The following is a 20,005-nucleotide window of genomic DNA, read 5'->3' on the forward strand; positions in this document are numbered from 1 at the left end:
AGATATAAGATATTTGCTAAAATACCAAACCATACCAGAGGCCACAAGGAAATGAGAGGCAGCAGGAGCCTGGAGAAGCCGGCGAGTGAGACGGCAGACACACGAGGCAAGGAAGCCCTGGCAACACCTGAAGGAGAGGGGCCAACAACCTCTCGCTGGAGGACGTTCCTCACCAGAACGTGATAATAATCTTTATTACTGTCACAAGTAGGCATACGTTAACACTGCAATGAAGTTACTGCGAAAATCCCCTAGTCGCCACACACTGGCGTCTGTTTGGATACACTGAGGGATGATTCAGAATGTCCAATTCACCCAACTGCACGTCTTTCGGGACTTATGGGGGAAAACTGAAGCACCTGAAGAAATATTACGCAGACACTGAGAGAACGTGCATACTCCGCACAGACAGTGATCCAAGATGGAAATCGAACCCAGATCCCTGGTGCTGTGAAGCTAAAGGAGCTCAAGGAGGATATAAAGCTTGGAATCTAGGCAGCGGTCAAGATGGCGGTCACAGAAGCACCCTCGACAAAATGGAGAGACGAGCAGAGGCCCAGGGGAGCACAATCCAGGAGCTAGAAAACGCTTCCACATACCAGAGCAACTGGCTTGTCATCCTGGAGGTAGAAATAGAAAGGTTGATGCATCCCAGGGGAAGATGGAGAACCAAGAGAACCGGTCGAGGCACCAGAACCTCAGACTATAACATAGAACATACAATGCAGAAGGAGGCAATTCGGCCCATCGAGTCTGCACCGACCCACTTAAGCCCTCACTTCCACCCTATCCCCGTACTCAATAACCCCTCCTAATCTTTTTGACCACTAAGGGAAATTTATCATGGCCAATCCACCTAACCTGCACGTCTGTGGGAGGAAACCGGAGCACCTGGAGGAAACCCACGCAGACACGGGGAGAACATGCAGACTCCGCACAGACTGACCCAGAGGGGAATCGAACCTGGGACCCTGGCGCTGTGAAGCCACAGTGCTATCCACTTGTGCTACCAGGCTGCCCAATAGTGGGACTGCCGGAGCAAACAGAAGGTAGGAACCCCACTGACTACGTTGCCCAGGTGGGAAGGCACAGCTCCCCAGCCCGCCAGAGATAGACTGGGTGCACAGGACGCTCCGACCAAAACCCAGGGCTGGGGAACAGCCGAGGGCAATAATTGCGAAGATGCACCGGGGGACCGGGAGAGAATCCTGAGATGGGCCAGTCAGATGGGAATCTGCACCTGAAAGGGACACCAGATACGAATATATCACAACATTGGGGCAGACCTGGCCAAGCGCCTGACCGAATTCAACAGAGCAAAGGAGGCCCTGTTCAAAAGTGCGGTGAAGTTTTGGATGCTGTACCCAGCCAAGATATGGGTGACCTTCCAGGGCAAGTAGCACTATTTTATGGCCCCTGCAGAACCGGAGAAATTCGTCCAAAAGAATGGGCTGGGAAAGCAGACACAGAAGTGAAGACGCCACTCTGAGAAACTGAAAGACATTTTGAGCGAGATTGTACCGCCTTGTTCCGAAACAGAAAGCTAAGAAAGAGGAAGAGGGAAGAAACATAGCAGGCAAAGGAAAAGCTCAGACCGACCCTGGGAGGAAGGAGCTACAACATGGGAAAGCTAGTGTCAGGAGGTACGAGCGAGGTTGGGGGCGTTGCGCATCATTCGCGGGGAGAGAGCGCCTGGTGACGTGGAGGGGGGGGCGAGGAGTAAATGTCACGAGGCGGGGAGGTGACAAGCGGAGGTGGAAAGGGGGGGGGGGGGAGGTGCATAATCATAGAATCCCTACAGTGCAGAAGGAAGCCATTCGGGCCATTGAGTCTGTGTCAGTCCTTGGAAAGAGCACCCTACTTAAGCCCAAGCCTCTATCACATCCCCGTAATACAGTAACCCCACCTAACATTTTAGATACTAATGCGCAATTTAGCATGCCAATCCACCTAACCTGCACATCTTTAGACTGTGGGAGGTAACCGGAACACCAGGTGGAAACCCACACAGACGTGGGAGAAAGTGAAAACTCATAACAGACAGTCACCCAAGGCCGGAATTGAACCCGGGTCTCTGAAGCTGTGAGGCAGCAGTGCTAACCACCGTGCCACCCCCATAGGGGGAACAAAGGGACTGGAGAGGGCTCTAGGCTGGCTATAACAAGCCACACACGGCAACAGGGAACAAGATGGCGCTGCAAGTAGCCATTTTGGAGGGTTCCCAAACAAAGGGAAATGCCGGAGTGCAGGGGCTCACCCACAGGGCAAACACTCATTGCTGGCCATGTTGGGTGGCCCCTGGACAAAGGGAAACACCGGAGCGCCGGGCCCAGCCTCACGGTGATCAAGTTGACCTCGGCCATTTTGAATGGCCCCCTAACAAAGGGAAACTCCGGAATGTGGGGCGCATCCACAGAAAAATAGTCACTTGAAGCGTCAGGGGACTTAACAGCCCAGTGGTTGAGGGGGTGTGAGAAGCCCCCGATTAGGCTCGTCACTTGGAGCGTTAGGGAATTAGGAGGTCCAACGAAAAGATCGAAAGGTTTCTCCTGAGAATTTGAGGGCTGATGTGGTGCTTTTACAGGAGACCAATTTGCGGGTGAGGGACCAGACCAGGCTCCGGAAGGGATGGGTGAACCAAGTCTTTCATTCGGGCTTTGACAGTAGGGCCCGGGGGACAGTAATTTTAATTAACAAAAGGGTCCGTTTTCTGGTGGTCGAGGTGGTGGCTGATCAGGGGGTAAGTATGTGATAGTCACTGGGACACTGGCAGGTAAGCTAGTGATACTGGTAAATGTATATGCCCAGAATGGGCTATTATAGCATTTGTAAGAAAGCTGCTGGCCTCAATACCGGATTCGAACACGCACCAGCTGATTATGGGAGGTTTGAATTGTGCATTAGACCTGAAGCTTGACCATTCTAAACCAAAGTCATTGGCTACTACAGGAGTGGCGAAGGCGTTGCTCGCGTTTATGAAGGAGATAGGAGGGGTGAATCCGTGGGGATTCATGCACCCCTGGGGTAAAGAATTCTCTTTCTTTTCCGAGGTGATTCCAGGGCCCTATGGGCACCGACTGGGAGCGGGGGGTATCGGGTACCAACGGTGGCCACCCGCTCCCCCGAGACCCACTCCATCTGACAACGGTGCGTCTCGGAGTCAACACCCGGAACAGTGTGGTACGGTGGGGCATGTGCCGCCAGAAGGTGTGCTGTGCCCTCGGGCCCAAAAGAACGCCTGGCAAGGGCATCAAAGGCCACGGGGTGCAGCAAGCAGCAGGCTGCCTCCACCTCTGATGTGCATCCTGGGGACATATGTGGACGCAGCTGTGGGGCACAGAAGACTAAGCAGATCGAAGATCACTGAGAGGGCATGGGGTGAGAGGGTGCAAGGAGGATTGGGCGCATTGTGGGGAGTGGAAGGAATGGGGGATGGTCTGGGAGTGTGGGGCGGCACCATCGGGGGATTGGGACAGTTAGAGACACGCACAAATTTTTAAAATCATTGACCTCGACCAATATGATGCCTTTGGCACTTTCTTCCGCAATGCAGGCCAAGCACCAATCCCATGTCCCATCACTCCGGACATGGTGATCCTGGAGATCATAGATGCCCCACCTGGTGCTGGGGACCAGCCCCTGAATGTTCGGATGTTGACCACTGTGCCTTAAGTGTTGCCTCCCGCAGAGTTCAGGCAGAGTGTTCAGGCATCACAGTCTGATTGGGATGCTTGGCAATAACCCCCACATGCTACATGGCAAGTCTACCCACAGGGATCCACCTGGGATATGAGAAGTGCTCACTTAACTACGATTGCCAATTCTGCATTAGCCCTCTGCCACACGGCCAGAGGCCTCTGTGGTCAGTGAGAGTCATGGCTGGTCGGTGGGCAAGCGGGCTGGGGTTGCCCCTTGAAGAGGACCACATGGTCCAAGGGTTGGTAGGATGGACGCGCAGGCGCTGAGTCACCTAGCCTAGGCCACGGGTAGCTCCCCGGTGGCTCCCTTACAATGACCGGTGTAGCAATCCCAGTGCCCCTGGCTCTTTTCCTGTGAGCGAAAATGGCTACTCACTTCCTCAGACCTCTGCAGCAACCTTTCCGCCACCTTCACATTTTTAAAAAGGTGTACTAATCAGTGCCCGCATGACCACTTGCAGAGGAGATTGTTAGATCATGGGAGGCTGTGAGATAGGGGGTCGCTCCCATTAATTATATGGAGATTGGGCTTAAGTGGTGATTATTCATTTCTCACTACGCTATGGCGGGATCCTGACTATGCCAACGGGAATGAGCCGGTTAGATCACAAACCGGTGGGCGTTGGCGCAGTTCTCCGATTTGGCCTTTCCTGCGATTTAACGGCTTAACCATTAAATCGCTCCCCTAGTCTAATCCAGCTTCATGCAACTCCTGAAATCTTAAACCTTCAAACGTATCAGCTTCTGACTGCTGCTCCTGTGACTCTAGATCTTGCACATACCTCCCCAAATACTTCCTTACATACACACAAGTCTTCTTTCATCCTCTTCTGTTGTCCCAGCAGCAGTAAACTACATGGCCTTGAATTCAAATCACACCACCCCAGAATGTTTTATTACTTATGCTCTATTTTCCATTTCATCTGAATTGAGACACTCAAAACATATCACTTCTGAAGCTTGGAGATTTCTAGATAAACAGAATTATTAGAATATTATTGAACTTAATACTGGCCCACCTAATCTTCAAACTTCACACTCGCTGGTCCCACTGTTATGAGCACACAAAGGGCAGCATGGTAGCATAGTGGTTAGCACAGTTGCTTCACAGCTCCAGGAACCCAGGTTCGATTCCTGGCTGGGTCACTGTCTTGCAGAGTCTGCACGTTCTCCCCGTGCCTGCGTGGGTTTCCTCCGGGTGCTCCGGTTTCCTCCCACAGTCCAAAGATGTGCGGGTTAGGTGGATTGGCCTTGCTAAATTGCCCTTAGTGTCCAAATAAAATGTTAAGTGGGAGTTACTGGGTTATGGGGAGAGGGTAGATATGTGGGCTTTAGTAGGGTGCTCTTTGTAAGGGCCGGTGCAGACTCGATGGGCCGAATAGCCTCCTTCTGCACTGTAAATTCGATGAAACCTGTTGTCTGCCGGGTCTACAGCACAGAAGTAGAGACATTAATTAAAATTAAATCAGTAAAGTAAAGTAATTAATTAAAATGCTATAAAGATGGCAAGGCAGGTGAAATGTTGCAGCTATGGAATGTGGGAACTCATGGGCACCGTTTGAGCTGGAGGCAGAGCTGCAGACACTTCAATGCACCCAGGAGGAGGAAAGTTAGTTGAGTACCTTGCTCCAGGAGGTGGTCGCACTCCTGGGGATAGAATCGTCTGATTTGGTCAGGGTTAGGAAAGTGTGACTGATGCAGATCTGGGGACCCAGAAGCCAGACGTGAAGGAGATTCCGTTTTGCAACTTTCCAACAGGTTTGAGGTTCTTTCAGCTTGTATGGATGAGAGTGGGGGGATTCGGGGTGGATGAGCGAGCTAAGGGTAGCACAAGTGAATAGAACTGTGGCTTCACAGCGCCAGGGTCCCACGTTTGATTCCAGGGTCACTGTCTGTGCGGAGTCTGCACGTTCTCCCTTTGTCTGTATGGGTTTCCTCCAGGTGCTCCGGTTTCCTTCCACAGTCCAAAGACGTGTAGGTTAGGTGGATTGGCCATGATAAATTGCCCTTAGTGACAAAAAAGGTTAGTTAGGGTTATTGGGTACGGGGATAGGGTGGAAGTGAGGCCTTAAGTGGTTTGGTGCAGACTCAATAGGCCGAATGGTTTCCTTCTGCACTATATGTTCTTTGTTCTAACCATGGCATCGTGGTACAGGAAGCCATTCCAGTAGAGGAGTTAAAAGGAATGTAGTGCTAGCAGGGGACAGAATAATCGGGGATAAAAACAGTTCTCTGCAGCCAAAAGCAGTGTTGCCTGTCCAGTGCCAGGGTTCGGGACATCTTCTCTGAGCTGCAGAGGAACTTGTCTCTCCATGAACTAATCATGAATAATTTTAATCTACATATAGACTGGAAGAATCAATTGTCAAAGGTAGTTTGGAAGATGAATCCATGAAATATTTTCGAGACAGTTTCTTAGAGCAGAGTATTCTGGAGCTAATCAGTGATCGGGCTATTCTAAATCTGGTAATGTGTAATGAGACAGGATTAATTAATGGCCTCATAGTAAAAGTGCCTCTAGGGAGCTGTGATCGCAACGTAATTGAATTTCGCATCCAGTTTGAGGCAGCGAAGGGTTAGCCTAGTGTTTTAAACTTAAGGGCAATGATGAGGATATGAAGAAAGAACTAACTAAAAGTGAACTGGGAAATTAGATTAAGGGATAGGTCAGTAGAGATGCGGTGGAAAATATTTAAAGAGTTATTTTAAAATACTGATCGAAGATACATTCCAGTGAGAAAGACCGATTCTAGAGTAAGGACACACTATCAATGGCTAAATAAGGATGTTAAAGATAGTATTAAATTGAAAGAAAAAGCAAATAATTCTGCAAAGAGTAGCAGTAGGCCAGAAGACTGGACGGAATATTAAAAACAGCAAAATGGACTTAAATATATGAGGGTGAAATTATAGTGCGAGAGAAAGCTAACTCAAAATATGAAAACAGGTAGTAAGAGTTTTTGCAGGTATTTAAAAAGGAAAAAGAGTAACTAAGTGAGCATTAGACCTCGAGAGAGAGTCTGGGGGCACACTAATGGAAAATACGGAAATGGTAGATGCATTGAACAGATATTTTGCATCTGTCTTCACTGTAGAAGACACAAATAATATCCTAGAAATAATTGTAAATCAAGAGGTGAAATTGGGGAGGGAGGGACGAGAAACAATTACTATCACAAGGGAAACGGATACTGAAAAATGATTAAAACTCAAGACTGACAAGTCCCCGATTTTGATGGTCTTCATTCTAGAGTGACGAAACAGGAAAGAAGGAATGTATGAACCAGAATGGAATAATGATTAATGGTGTGGAGAAACTGAAAGACATAGAGGTTACAATCTATAATTCCTAAATATTTAAGTGCAGGTAGGTGAGCCATAGAAATGGTCAATAATATTTTGGGTTTGTGAAATAAGGGCATAAAAGAGCAAAAAGTTAATTATGGAGTCAAAGTAGGTGATGGGGAATTGCAGCATTTTTTTTCCATGGATAAGAAGATTGGACAGTGTGCAAAATGAAAATGTAAAATATTTTCCTAGACCAGTTTTGTGTGACCAACAAAAGCCAATTTCACCCTGGCAGCCTTGGGTATCACATTGTAAAAATTTGATTTACACCCAACAACATCTCTATTTCTCGCCATGCCTCCTATACTTCCTACCTAAAAAGAAATGGGGCAGAAGGAAAAGAACATAGAGAAAAGCGTTGAATGCTGAGATGACCAGCACAGACAAAATTGGAAGAGACTGGCTGAAAAACAACATGAAGGGCTTTAGAGACAGTAAATGGAGGCATCATACTCTGTAACTTAGCAAAAGTAATTCCATGGGTGATCCAATAGTTGCCAATGAAGCTAATAAAATAAGTGTTATGTCCCCTAGTTTGAAAGGTATTCGGCGGATTCTTTGAAAGTGTTAACAACCGTACTGAATCGGTGGACTTCGATGTCAACTAAATTCGTACCTAGAGCAATTCAATATCCATTAATGGGCTAGCACCGGCGCCACGTATAACACAATGAAAAATGGTGTCTGATTCGCAGGACTCGGGATTGCCACTCGAGAGGCTGAGGAGCTGAAGCCGCATATTAGCACTTCACTCTCCACACACAGTCATCCAGCCAACAAGATGGCAGCATGGGGAGTGGCACCCGGTTAGCAGGCGGTGAGTTGGAGACCTTGCTAGATGCCGTGGATAAGAGGCGGGCCACCATATTCCCCGAGTTGAGAAGGAGGCTGCAACCCCCTGCCGTTGACTGGGCGCAAGTGGTAGTGAGCGCCATAGGCCCCACTGCCAGGACTGATCAGTAGTGCTGGAAAAAGCTGCACGACCTCCTCCGGGCTGCCAGAGAGAGTCGGCAGAACCAGCCTCTGTTCCCAGCACCTGTCAAACCCCCCCCCCCCCCCCCCCCCCCCACCCGCCGGCAGTCTTCTCACTCCCCACCCTGCACCATATTCCAGCACCCATACCGGTCGCCATGGTTGGGTGCCCTTGCCACGAAGGCCACCAGCTTCCCACTCGCTCTGCTGCCTGGGTCCCAGTGTCTATGTCCCCCCCCCCCCCCCAGGTGGCGGGAGAGCCCCAGGAGAACACTCCAGTTGCACCCCCATCCCACAGAGTTTCCCGGGGGCCATCGGGCATCCTCGAGGGAGGATGAGGTGCTGCAGGGGAGGTGCTGGAACATCACAGCACCTCACACTGCCCCCCCCCCCCCCCCCCCCCCGCCCCTGCCGCATCCGATGGGCAGCACCACAACACTTGGGATACCCGGATATCAGCCATCCAAGCCCAGTCACTCCAGAGGACAGCCAGGTCATTCTGGAGGGAACCCAAGCCACAGGGCGAAAATCGCAACAGGCCACCTCCACTTTTGATGTACCCACCTGGGAATCCACCCAGACATAGCGTGTGTGTGTGTGTCCGTGTGCGTGCTTGTGTGGCGGGCGTGCGTCTGTTTGCCCTCCCCCTTCAGGATGCCCGCTACCCGTTCGGAGACATCCTGGGCCCTGGCACCAGGGAGGCAACATACTATCCTGGCGTCTCTTTCACGTCCACAGAAGCGCCTATCTGTGCCCCTGACTATAGAGTCCCCTGTGACTATTGCTCTTCTGCACTTTGACCCTCCCTGCTGAACATCAAAGCCAGCCATGGTACCACTGCTCTGGCTGCTGCTGTTTTCACCTGACAGGCTATTCCCCCCAACAGTATCCAAAGCGGTATACCTGTTCGAGAGGGTGACAACCACAGGGGATTCCTGCACTGACTGCCTGGCCCTTCTGGTGGTCACCTGCACCTTGGGTGTAACCACATCTCTGTAACTCCTATCTATGACACTTTCCACCACCTGCATGCTCCTAAGTGTATCCAATTGCTGTTCCAACAGAACCACGCAGTCTGTGAGGAGCTGCCATTGGTTACACTTGCTGCAGATGTCATCGACCGGAACGCTAGAAACGTCATAGATCTGCCATATCTCACAGTTGGAGCACTGCACCCGCTGAGTGACATTTAAGCACTAAGTAATTTAAAATAAACACTTGAATTATTGTTAGATGCAGTTACAATTAACTATATGGCCCTGACGCTAGATGATTTTTACTGTAAAATTAAATGCTAAATTCCAATCTCTGCCCTCGGGTATAGTTACTCCACTATCTAGTTAATCAATTACATTTTTTTGCAATGTTTTTTTTTTCAAATTTAACAGATTCCCAACCAGCCAATCAGGTCACAGCTTTACTGTGATGTCACTTAGTCTCCCCCCCCCCCCCCCCCCCCCCCAATCTCCGGGAACAAAGGAAAGACACTCAAGCAACTGATCTTGCTCCAGACACCCCGTCGCCAGTTCCCTAAACCGAAAGCGTAAACAAAGCAAGGCCACCTAGGACACGCCCAGCCATCAGGGCACCCACCCCTTTTATTGGTCAAGATCAATACGAGTGATTAAGATACGATACAATTAAGCGGGGCCAAGTTCAAGGCCCGCCCAAAAGCGCGCGAAGCCCCTTCAGGTATAAGAAGAAGCCCCCCGAGAGAGAATCGCTCTCTTGGACTCGACTCTCAAAGCGGAGAGACCCGTCCACCAGCTGCACCAGAAGCAAGTAAGTCCAAGTTCAACGCTCGCTATCAGATGGACAATCTTAGCTGTTCTCCTGTTACCTCTTCGAACACAATAGCCTCAGATCTGAACAACGGCCATGGTTCCTCTGACTGAGTGAGCACCCGAAGTTAAGTATAGGCGTTAGCATTAGAGATAGTTTAGTTTGTGGTATTTTGTGCATGAGTAGATATTACTGTATGTGTAAATAAATAGTATTGACTTTGAATTAACTAACTGGTGCATTGGTTCTTTAATCAGTATTTGGGTTTGATCCTTGTGGCAGTATCGAAAGATACCTGCCGACTCTCGAGCAAACATAATTAGGATTAAGGAAGGCGACCATATTGACCGCTATATTTATAACTAGATAAATATAGCAACACCCCCCCCCCCCTAACTACACACACACACAATTTGAAAAGGTAATAAAATCACTTAAAATTACAATTAAATAATCTTTATTGTCACAAGTAGGCTTACATTAACACTGCAATGAAGTTACTATGAAAAGCCCCTCGTCACCACATTCTGGTGCCTGTTTGGGTACACAGAGGGAGAATTCCGAATTCTCAGCTGGTACGGGAATTGAACCCGCGCTGCTGGCCTTGTTCTGCATCACAAACCAACTGTCTAGCCCACTGAGCTAAACCAGCCCCTTCCCTTACCTTCCTAGGGTGCTCTCTGGTTCTCTCCCTGCAGATTAAAAGTTACAGGCTAGAAGAAAGAGAACAAAACGGTCGGGAAAAACACCTTCTCCCACTCTGCACCGAATTACCTCACTGCACCAAATTACCAAGTTCCAATTCCCACTCTGGATGTGTCTCACTCCGGCTGTGTCTCCTTCACCTGTGCAAAACTTACTTACTGCACTTTCTGTCAGTCTTTTATACAGAACTCAGCTAACAAGGGTGACTCAGTTACTTAAGCTTCAAACAGAAGAATACAATGTACACCCTTGCACCACTAAGCAGGCTTCAGGTGACTGACAGATAACTGCCTCTCAGCAATTAGGGTGGGGGGCAGCTTCAGCCAATCAGACACGAAGCTACACACTGCACTTTTAACTGAAAAACAGCAAAATTAGATTTACCATTTACCTTTCCGGATTACCTCACTGCGCCAAATGACCAAGTTCCAATTCCCACCCTGGATGTGTCTTACTCACTCAGGATGTGTCTCTTCACCTGCGCAAAGCTTCATTGGAGATGTGCGGGGAAGTGTTTTATACAGAGGGTAGTGGTGGCCTGGAATGCACTGCCAGGTGAGGTGGGTACGTTAGCGACCTTTAAGGGGCGGCACGGTAGCACAGTGGTTAGCACAATTGTTTCACAGCTCCAGGGTCCTAGGTTCGATTCCCGACTTGGGTCACTGTCTGTGCGGGCCTGCACATTCTCCCCGTATCAGCGTGAGTTTCCTCCGGGTTCTCTGGTTTCCTCCCACAGTCCATAATGTGCAGGTTATTAATTGGCCATGCTAACTTGCCGTTAAGTATCCAAAAAGGTTCACGACGCCGAGGTCCCAGGTTCGATCCCGGCTCTGGGTCACTGTTCGTGTGGAGTTTGCACATTCTCCCTGTGTTTGTTATTCCTAATATTAATTCCTAAAATGTATGTTGCACATGCTTTCCACAAACATGCACATAATCAGAGTTAATTCCTGTATCCACAAAGAACAATACAGGAACTGTACTGAGGAAGAGGTTTTAATTTCTAAAATGTATGCTGCACATGCTTTTCACAAACATGCACATAATCAGAGTTAATTCCTGGTTGAAAATGAACAGGATAAAATAATTCCCTCATCAGAGTTGATTTCTACTGTTTTTGTGCAGATCGCAGTCAGGATTCAATATATTTTTTCAAGTTTGAAGAACGTTCTAGATTATGAACAGACCAACAAACTAAACATAATGGGCGGGATTATCCATTCACAGGGCGACCGTCAGGTTGACGGCCACTGGGAGCGGGTGTTCCTGTACTGTATTGTTCTTTGTGGATACGCAGAATGACACCGGACGTATTGGTTCCCCGCAACCCCCCACCTCCAAACCACCAACACGTCAACCCCCTGCACCAACAACTGGATGGCACGTGCCGTCAGGGCATCATCCAGCCCACACAAGTAAACGCCCACTGTAACCCCTAAAGTAGGGTGCCAGATGGGGGCCGCAGAGCGCATTGCTGGCATTGGTAGTGCCAACCACTGCCGGCAGGGATGCATGGCAGGGTCAGAGGCCCCCGCGGTGCCGGACACCACCGGGGCCAGGGCTGCAGTGCAGGCCAGGATCACCGTGTAGTTTGGTGGACTTGGTTGGGCTCAGGAGTATGCACCATGCTAACATTTCTGTCTTTCAGCTCCTGCAGACAATGCTCTTTGGAATCCAACTAGGAATGGTGACCTTCATCCCAGCCATTGCATTCCTGTGGAATGCACGGAGGGTGTACGAGGAAGAGCTGCTCGTGGAGAACACTGCAGCAGCAGAGCCTGTCGCAGAGGAACAGGGGCCAGCTGGTGAGGATGGAGAGCTGACCACCCAACAGGCTGAGGAGGAGGTGGGAAGAAGACACCACGCCATGTGTACCGGCAGCGCCCATTATTCGAGGACCTGCCGCACCAGGCATGCCGTTGAAGACTCCAGCTGAGCATGGGGGACAGTGTGACATATCTGCCGGATCATGGTGCACCAGGAACCATGGGGATATGGTGGGAGAACACCCACTCCCAGTGGCCGTCAACCTGACGGTCGCCCTGTGAATGGATAATCCCGCCCATTATGTTTAGTTTGTTGGTCTGTTCATAATCTAGAACGTTCTTCAAACTTGAAAAAATATATTGAATCCTGACTGCGATCTGCACAAAAACAGTAGAAATCAACTCTGATGAGGGAATTATTTTATCCTGTTCATTTTCAACCAGGAATTAACTCGTGATTATGTGCATGTTTGTGGAAAGCATGTGCAGCATACATTTTAGGAATTAAAACCTCTTCCTCGTTGGCTGTTGCTCAATTCCTTCAAGTCTTTTTTCACTTTCTTGCTAACTGTTGTCTTGTTGCTGCCACTGCTATAGTTAGAAATGCAGGTTTGATTTTAGCCGCTCAGTGCATTTGCGAATATTGATCGGTCACAGTCTGGAACGCTACTTACTGATGTATGATTAGATTATCATTAGTAAATTCTGTGACATTAATGCCCTGACATGTTACAGTATTATCCGTGCTGTGCCACTGGTACATGATTTTGACACTTAATAGAGGTTAGTCTGTTTCCCTTCTACTGTGTGCTTTTTAAATTTGCTTTGAACAACTTTTGATGCAATACATGGTTTTACTCAAACAAGTTTTTAAATGTCATTTTAGTTACAACATACTAATGTCTTAGAATTGATGGTCAGAATGGCTACCCAGTTAAAATACAAACTTGCTGTTGAGGATTGTTGGTGATGTGACTTGAATGTGTTTCCACACAGTAAATAACTTGTACAAATGCTGAAAGCATTTTAACAAAGATATTAGCTCTTTTGATATTGAACGAGTTAAACCCTCAGACAAAATATAGAGACAGAGGAATGTCGGATGAATATGTTAAATATATGCATCTATACGTGTACTGCAACCTACCATATTTTCACTGGAAGTGGACACTTCTGTTGTCTCAGTTGACCCAGAAATTCATACCTCCGAGGCATTAATATTTACTATTGAAAATTTATGCAGTTTTATTAAGGTTTCTGCCTCTTACTAATAATTGCTATACTTGGGTATGATTTCAAATTCAATTTGAAATCAATCCAAAAGTAAACATAACTGGGGCTGGGTATTCATCCATCGGTAGCGGAGTTCTGGAAGCAGCAGAGAATCCAGTATCGGGCAAAAGACGGGATCAGCACCCACCAATGCTCCGGTCCGCCGCGGGTGGTGATATCGAGGCTCGTGCCCTGTGTCAGTGAAGATTAAAAATGAGCTATTTTGACCCATTTGCATCCTATTAACGGGCTGAGCACCATATTCTCTGAGTCGGGATTCGCGTGAACGAGAATTGGTGTGAGTATTTACAAGCGTGGTCCTGATGCGGTGGGCCAAAGGGGTAACTCTTTTTAAGGGATTTGCCAACAAAATCCACCAGAGGTCTTTTCTTCCCCCCCCCCCCCCCCCCCCCCCCCCCCCCCCCCGCCACAATACAAATCCAGCCCACCCCTCCAGCAGAAACCCCTGCCTGGAAGCCCCCCCATAAGAGAGTCCCCCCACCATGGGCATCTCAATTACACAAACCCCTGCCTGGAATACCCCCATTTGGGACCCCTGCCTGGAAGCTAGAGGGCAGTCCAGACAAAGACGGTGAAAGAAAATCACTGCTTTAAAACATCTGCTGACTCAGGCAGAGGAAGCAGCACCTATAAATTCTTGGAAAGAGAAAACCAGTCAGCTGCGTTTAAACCCCCTTAGATCTTTGATCTGCAAGCCTTTCATTGGTATCTATATGAAATTGATTTCAATAGTCTGTGATTGACAGCTTCCACAGAAAAAGAGGAAGTGAGAACACTTAATGCTCTTTGATGTGGTCCAGGAGCTATCAAATCTAGATATTTACAAACATTGCTCTTAGTTTCACAGCTGACTACTTGAGTTCCACTCAAGCAAAGGGAGATTAATTAAACAATCCAGACAACAGGATGTGTGTGGAAGCTGCCAATCCCTCCTACCGTTGATGAACGGGGGGGGGGGGGGGGGGGGGGGGGGAGAATTGATCTGCGGAGGGGGGTGAGGATCAGCCGCTGGACCTCTATTGAGCTGTCTGCTCAAAACGCCAGCCCATAACTGGATTCACGAGATCCCCGCCATGCTTAAATTTGCATGGCAAGAGATTGTGAATCGCTTCTAGATTTGCACTCCCAGCAAATCAGTGGCGGTTCATCTCTGGAGGGAGATCATGTTCACCCAAACGGAGAATTCGCCCCTGATGTTCTTGAAGTATTTCTGCAGTGACTTGACAGTATTATATTTTTTCTTTCAGGTTTCTGGCGATCATTTCTGTGAAGGAGAACTAACATGTTAGGAAGATACTTTGGCAAGGTGCTGGGATTTGCAGGCTTTACTATTCAATATGGCTGTATTGCCCACTGTGCCTTTGAATACTTAGGAGAAATTGTCATGGTATGCTTTTTTGGCTTTCTTTATAATAAATTGTTGTATTCCTTAATATTATGGCCATGAGAGGTCAGCACGGTGACGCAGTGATTAGCACTGCAGACTCACGGCGTTGAGGTCCCAGGTTCGATCCCAGCTCTGGGTTACTGTCCGTGTGGAGTTTGCACATTCTCCCCGTGTTTGCGTGGGTTTCGCCCCCACAATACAAAGATGAGCAGTGGATTGAACACGTTAAATTGCACCTTGATTGGAAAAAAATAATTGGGTACTCTAAATTTAAAAAAATAAAAATATCATTGCCATGATTTTGCAAGCCGTTAGCCATGGGTGCAAATCCTGTAATGGCCAAAAAATATTGTGAGAGGCCAAAAACCAGGTTTGGGCCTGTGAGATTTCTGAACACAACCTTCCCAGGTCCTCCCTGATGATGTGATCTGGTTCACGCCCAGGAAGGGTGAGAACCTGATTTGAATGAGTTTTAATATAAGTAACGAGTTCAAAGTTGTATCTTCAGACCTCATTGAATCACCCCACCCACCAGCGTGATGTCATGTGGGTGCAAATTACTACTGGTGTTTAAAAATGTGAACCAGGTGCCACGACCTCAGAGGGAGGAAGAGCACCCATTTCTACCATGTACAAGGGTGTATTAGACACAGTACTTGTAAATTCCAGCTCCAGAGGGTGGTTCAAAGGCGTTGGGGGATAGGGTTAGGGACCTCCAGGTTGGGCCTCCCAACTTGTATTAGTTGTCCTGAAGTCTGCAGGCAGTGTATTTTTTTTAAGTTTCTCGAGCACTGTTATAGTCTTCAGGCGGTATTGTCAGGAAAGGAAAATGAGTGCTCAGTTATTCAACTGTTAGTGGCATGGAGGTATAGAGTATCTGTGGCTGTGGGGCTCATAAGGTGGTGAGGTGGGGAGGAAGGGTGTGATGAGATTGAAGGAGGCCAACCTAAGGGATTGGCTGGATGAGACTCTGAAAGAAAAGGACTGGCTGTCCACATTCTCAAGTCAAGCATATGGGTGAAAACTTGTGTTTTGAAGATAAATCTTTGGATGCAGGAGATCGAGGGGGACTGTGTAAGCATCATTGCCAGACTTAGTGCCTGCCATGAAGGAGGCATTAGCCTTCAAAGTATATGTAATAATCCCATGAGACCCACGGGGAATGACGCCATTGATCTCCCTGTAGGGCTCATGGAATAAGAACTCCCCAGCTGGGGGGTGGAGGTCTAGTGCTTAAAAGCCCAGATTGGGACTTGCATGATTGGTAGTCCTGGCTGGAGCTTGTGTGCTAAATGCCGTGTTTTGGCCTTTACTTTTGTTTGCCAAATAAACTTTTCTTTATGTAACTTTCTCAAGATTCCTGAAGATTTTATCCTGGCGACGAGGAAAAATTACGGTTGCGATTCTAGATGTCTGGACCACGCTTGAATTCCTCAGCAGAAGAGCAAGATCAGAGCAAGTTTAAATACCACTTTTTGGGAGACTTGAGGCTTTTGATACAGGCGGAGAAGATTGGGCCCAGTATGCCGAACGGACGTGGTATTTTTTTTCAGTTGAATTCAATTATAGGAGATGACCGACAAAAGATAATACTTCTGAATCTGCGGAGCTCCAACTTTGTATGATCAAAAGCCTTACCTACCCACGGGTCCCAGATTCAAAGATCTTTGAGCTGGTAGAAATTGTTGCACACCATTACGACCCCAAACCGTCGGTATTAGTTCAGAGGTACAGCCTCAACAGGGTCAGGCAAACCCCAGGGGAGTCAGTCATGGAATTCCTGATGTGCCTCCACAAGCAGGCCGAGCATTGCTACTATGGGCCATGCCTTCCAGAGATGTGAGACCGCTTCGTGTGTGGCATAAACAACATGACAATTCAATGTTATTGGCAGAACCTTATTTGGACTTGAAAAGGGCCATGGAATTATTCCTCTTGTGTGCAAACATGGAAAAAGGGGTCCAAGAACTTCAGGGCTCCAGGATATGGAGATGAATAGCATTGGCTGCTTCCCCCATTCTAGCGAGTAATGTCCTCCCAAGAGCAGAGCCTGTGGGACCAGTCGCCACTCGAGCATCATCGTCATCAGACCCATTGACCAAAAGCCCTGCAGCCCAAAGAGACATGTCTCCTGAGCTCCAGTAGGAAGTCTTACAACAGTGCTGCACCGTGGTCGCAGGAATCATGAGGGCTGGGAACATTAGAGCCGTCGGCTAGCAAGTCGCTTTTGTCGGGTGACGCATCTACCCAGAGCCAGGTAGCACAACCTGATGAGGATCATTGCATGCAACTAAATTGCACTACAGCACCAAAATTAACTCCCATCAAGATCACCATCCAGGTAAACAGTCATCCACTGGAGATGGAAATAGATATGGGCTGCTGTCTCGATCATTAGACAGCAAATGTACCAGAAAGTCTGTATGGGGATGCAACATCTGGGTCTAAGGGACACTAAAGCACGGTTGGCGGCATAAACCAGAGAGCCATTAACCATCATTGGAACAACAATGATTCCGGTTACCTATGGGCATCAGTTTGATTGCCTGTCCCGATTAAGGTTCAGGGGACTGGACCCAGTCTGTTGGGCCGTGACTGGTTACAGAAACTCCGCCTAGACTGGCAGCGGATTTTTACAATAGGTGCAGGCAGGTTGTATGAGGTCCGGGAAAAATACCCGTGAGTTTTCCAAGAGAAAGAAAGTCATGGCAAAATTGTACATGGACCCAGAAGACGAACCCAACCGGGTAGCTAAGGACTGGGGAAGAGAAGGTTCATACTATCAAGCGGGTCCCAACAACAGAGAATACGACAGAGTGAAATTTCATTCCAAACCTGGTGACCATACCAGCACCATTCCATGCTCTCTTAAAGAAACATCAGAAATAGGAATGGAAGAATCCACAAAAGGAGGTATTTGCTAAAGTAAAACAATAATAATTGTCCTCTAAGCTGCTAACACACAGTGACCCTTCTAAAATACTCATAATCACATGTGATCTCTCCCCATATGGCATCGGGCAGATGGACGATGGGACAGAGAGGCCAATAGCCTATGCATCGAGAACCTTGGCTGACACATAGTGCATGTATGCTCCGATTGAAAAGGAAAGACTGGCCATGATCTTTGTGGTCAAGAAGTTCCAACAGCACGTCAAACTGTTACTCGCCCTCTCTCAGAAGACAAGGTGATACCACCGATGGCGTCAGTCAGGATCTAGCGATCGCTGGGAGGGTTAACAGGACCCTGATGTCCTTCATGGGGCTGGTCGGACAACATGTGCCGCAGGAATCTCCGCCTCAACAGACATTCTAGCCAACTTGGAGCCACGTGAAGGAACAGGGCACTCAATCCTGTGGCCGTGAAGGTGACATCTGCCCTAAATTTCTATGCCAAGGGTCAAATCAGGGCTCAACAGGTGACCTTTAAGGCACTTGCAGGCCACCCGGTATGTGATTGAGTGCTGCATCAAGCTGCTTAAGATGCACTTCCACTGCCTTGTTAGGTCCGGTGAGGCCCTGCAGTACAGTCCCCATCGGGTCTCGTACATCATAGTGGTCTGCTCTCCTGGTTGGAAGGCACCAGGAGTGGCTCCTCTCCTCTGAGTGCTTGTGGACCCCTGGGTTACTCCATGGGACTGAGGGGTAGCTGGAGTGAGCTCCAGAAACCTCAGCATTATCTGGCATTGCCAGTCTTGGAGGCCCGCCATTGTCAGCACTATGGTGTTGAGCCCCTTAGCCATGGTGCTGAGGGACTGAGCCATGCTTTGGAGTTCTCCTGTTATGTGTCTGACATCTTAATAATAACAATAATCTTTATTGTCACAAGTAGGCTTACATTAACACTGTAATGAAGTTACTGTGAAAATCCCCTCATCGCCACACTCCGGCGCCTGTTCGAGTACACAGAGGGAGAATTCAGAATTTCCAAATTACCTAACAGCACGCCTTTGGGACTTGTGGGAGGAAACCGGAGCACCCAGAGGAAACCCATGCAGACACTGGGTGATCATGCAGACTGCGCACAGACAGTGACCCAAGCCAGGAATTGAACCTCGGACCCAAGGGCTGTGAAGACATATCCACTATGCTATCGTGTTGCCCAATTATCTAGTTAATGGAGCCTACATCTTGCCCCAAGCCTTCCAATGCAGACACAATGCAGTGTTGGCCCGGGTGCCATGCAATGGCGGTAACATCTCCTGCGACTTAATGTTTTGGGGTTCCTCCATTTGGCCTTGCAGTCGCTGGAATGTTTCTGACAGCCCCACCTATTATTCCCGGCTCTGCCTTTGCATCTCCACAGCTGAGGGACAAATGTAGCCAGAGGTACGTCACCTGGCTGGTGCACAGCTGAGTCCTGGGATCCAGCAAACTTCTGTGCGATCACTGGACGTTCCTGTCTCCACCTGATGTGCATCAGAAGCAATGTGGTGCTCCCCAGATAGCCTGTCCTAGGTTTGCTCTCCGAGGTGCTTGAAAGGCCATGTTGGATGATGCCATGATAAGCTGTGATGCATCATCCGTGTGCTCCTCTGAGATCTCCTCTGAAGTGCTGTTGCAGGTGGCTGGGGGAGGAGAGGGGGGGCACTGCTGGTTGACAGCTGAGGTTCATCGTTTGATGGGAAATGGTTTTAGTATATGGCCTGGTCAAGGGTTGAGACAACAAAAAACTCACTTGAGACTGGTCATCTGGATGAAGGTGCAGTGGTTCCTCGTTTTTCTGTTGTTGACCAACTCGTCTGTATCTGTGCAGACCCCTCCTCCTGTTCCTCCCCTGCAAACCCCTTGGCTCTCACCTTAGTTTATGCATTCCACTGCCCATCTGTGTATGTGTGTCTGTCTGTCTCGCTCTCTCGCCCCCTCGCTCTGTCTCTCTCCCTTTCTGGCTCTCTCGTTCTCATTCTCTCTGGCTCTCGCACTCTGTGGCTCTCTCTCTGGCTATTTCTGTCTCTCTGTCTCTCTATGTGTAGTTGTGGACAACCTTCTCCTGCAGGGACGCCTGGCAGGTCAGAGGTTGATGACACCTGGCGTGTGTGGGCACTGCGCTTAAA

At 48.6% G+C, this 20,005-nt stretch overlaps 1 protein-coding gene across 5 annotated transcripts in view; it reads left to right on the forward strand.

Annotated features, from left to right (window-relative positions):
• The window catches only part of immp1l (inner mitochondrial membrane peptidase subunit 1), a 202,684-nt gene that overhangs the window by 78,731 nt on the left and 103,948 nt on the right, over positions 1–20,005 (forward strand). For all 5 annotated transcript variants that reach the window (XM_038807873.1, XM_038807872.1, XM_038807876.1 and 2 more), the window contains one exon: positions 14,812–14,951. In XM_038807873.1, coding sequence (XP_038663801.1) covers positions 14,847–14,951 — 105 coding nt within the window. In that variant the 5' untranslated portion in view covers positions 14,812–14,846. The remainder of the gene's footprint in view (positions 1–14,811; positions 14,952–20,005) is intronic.

This window comes from Scyliorhinus canicula, chromosome 9, assembly GCF_902713615.1.
Source record: "Scyliorhinus canicula chromosome 9, sScyCan1.1, whole genome shotgun sequence".
NCBI classification, from domain to species: Eukaryota; Metazoa; Chordata; class Chondrichthyes; order Carcharhiniformes; family Scyliorhinidae; genus Scyliorhinus; species Scyliorhinus canicula.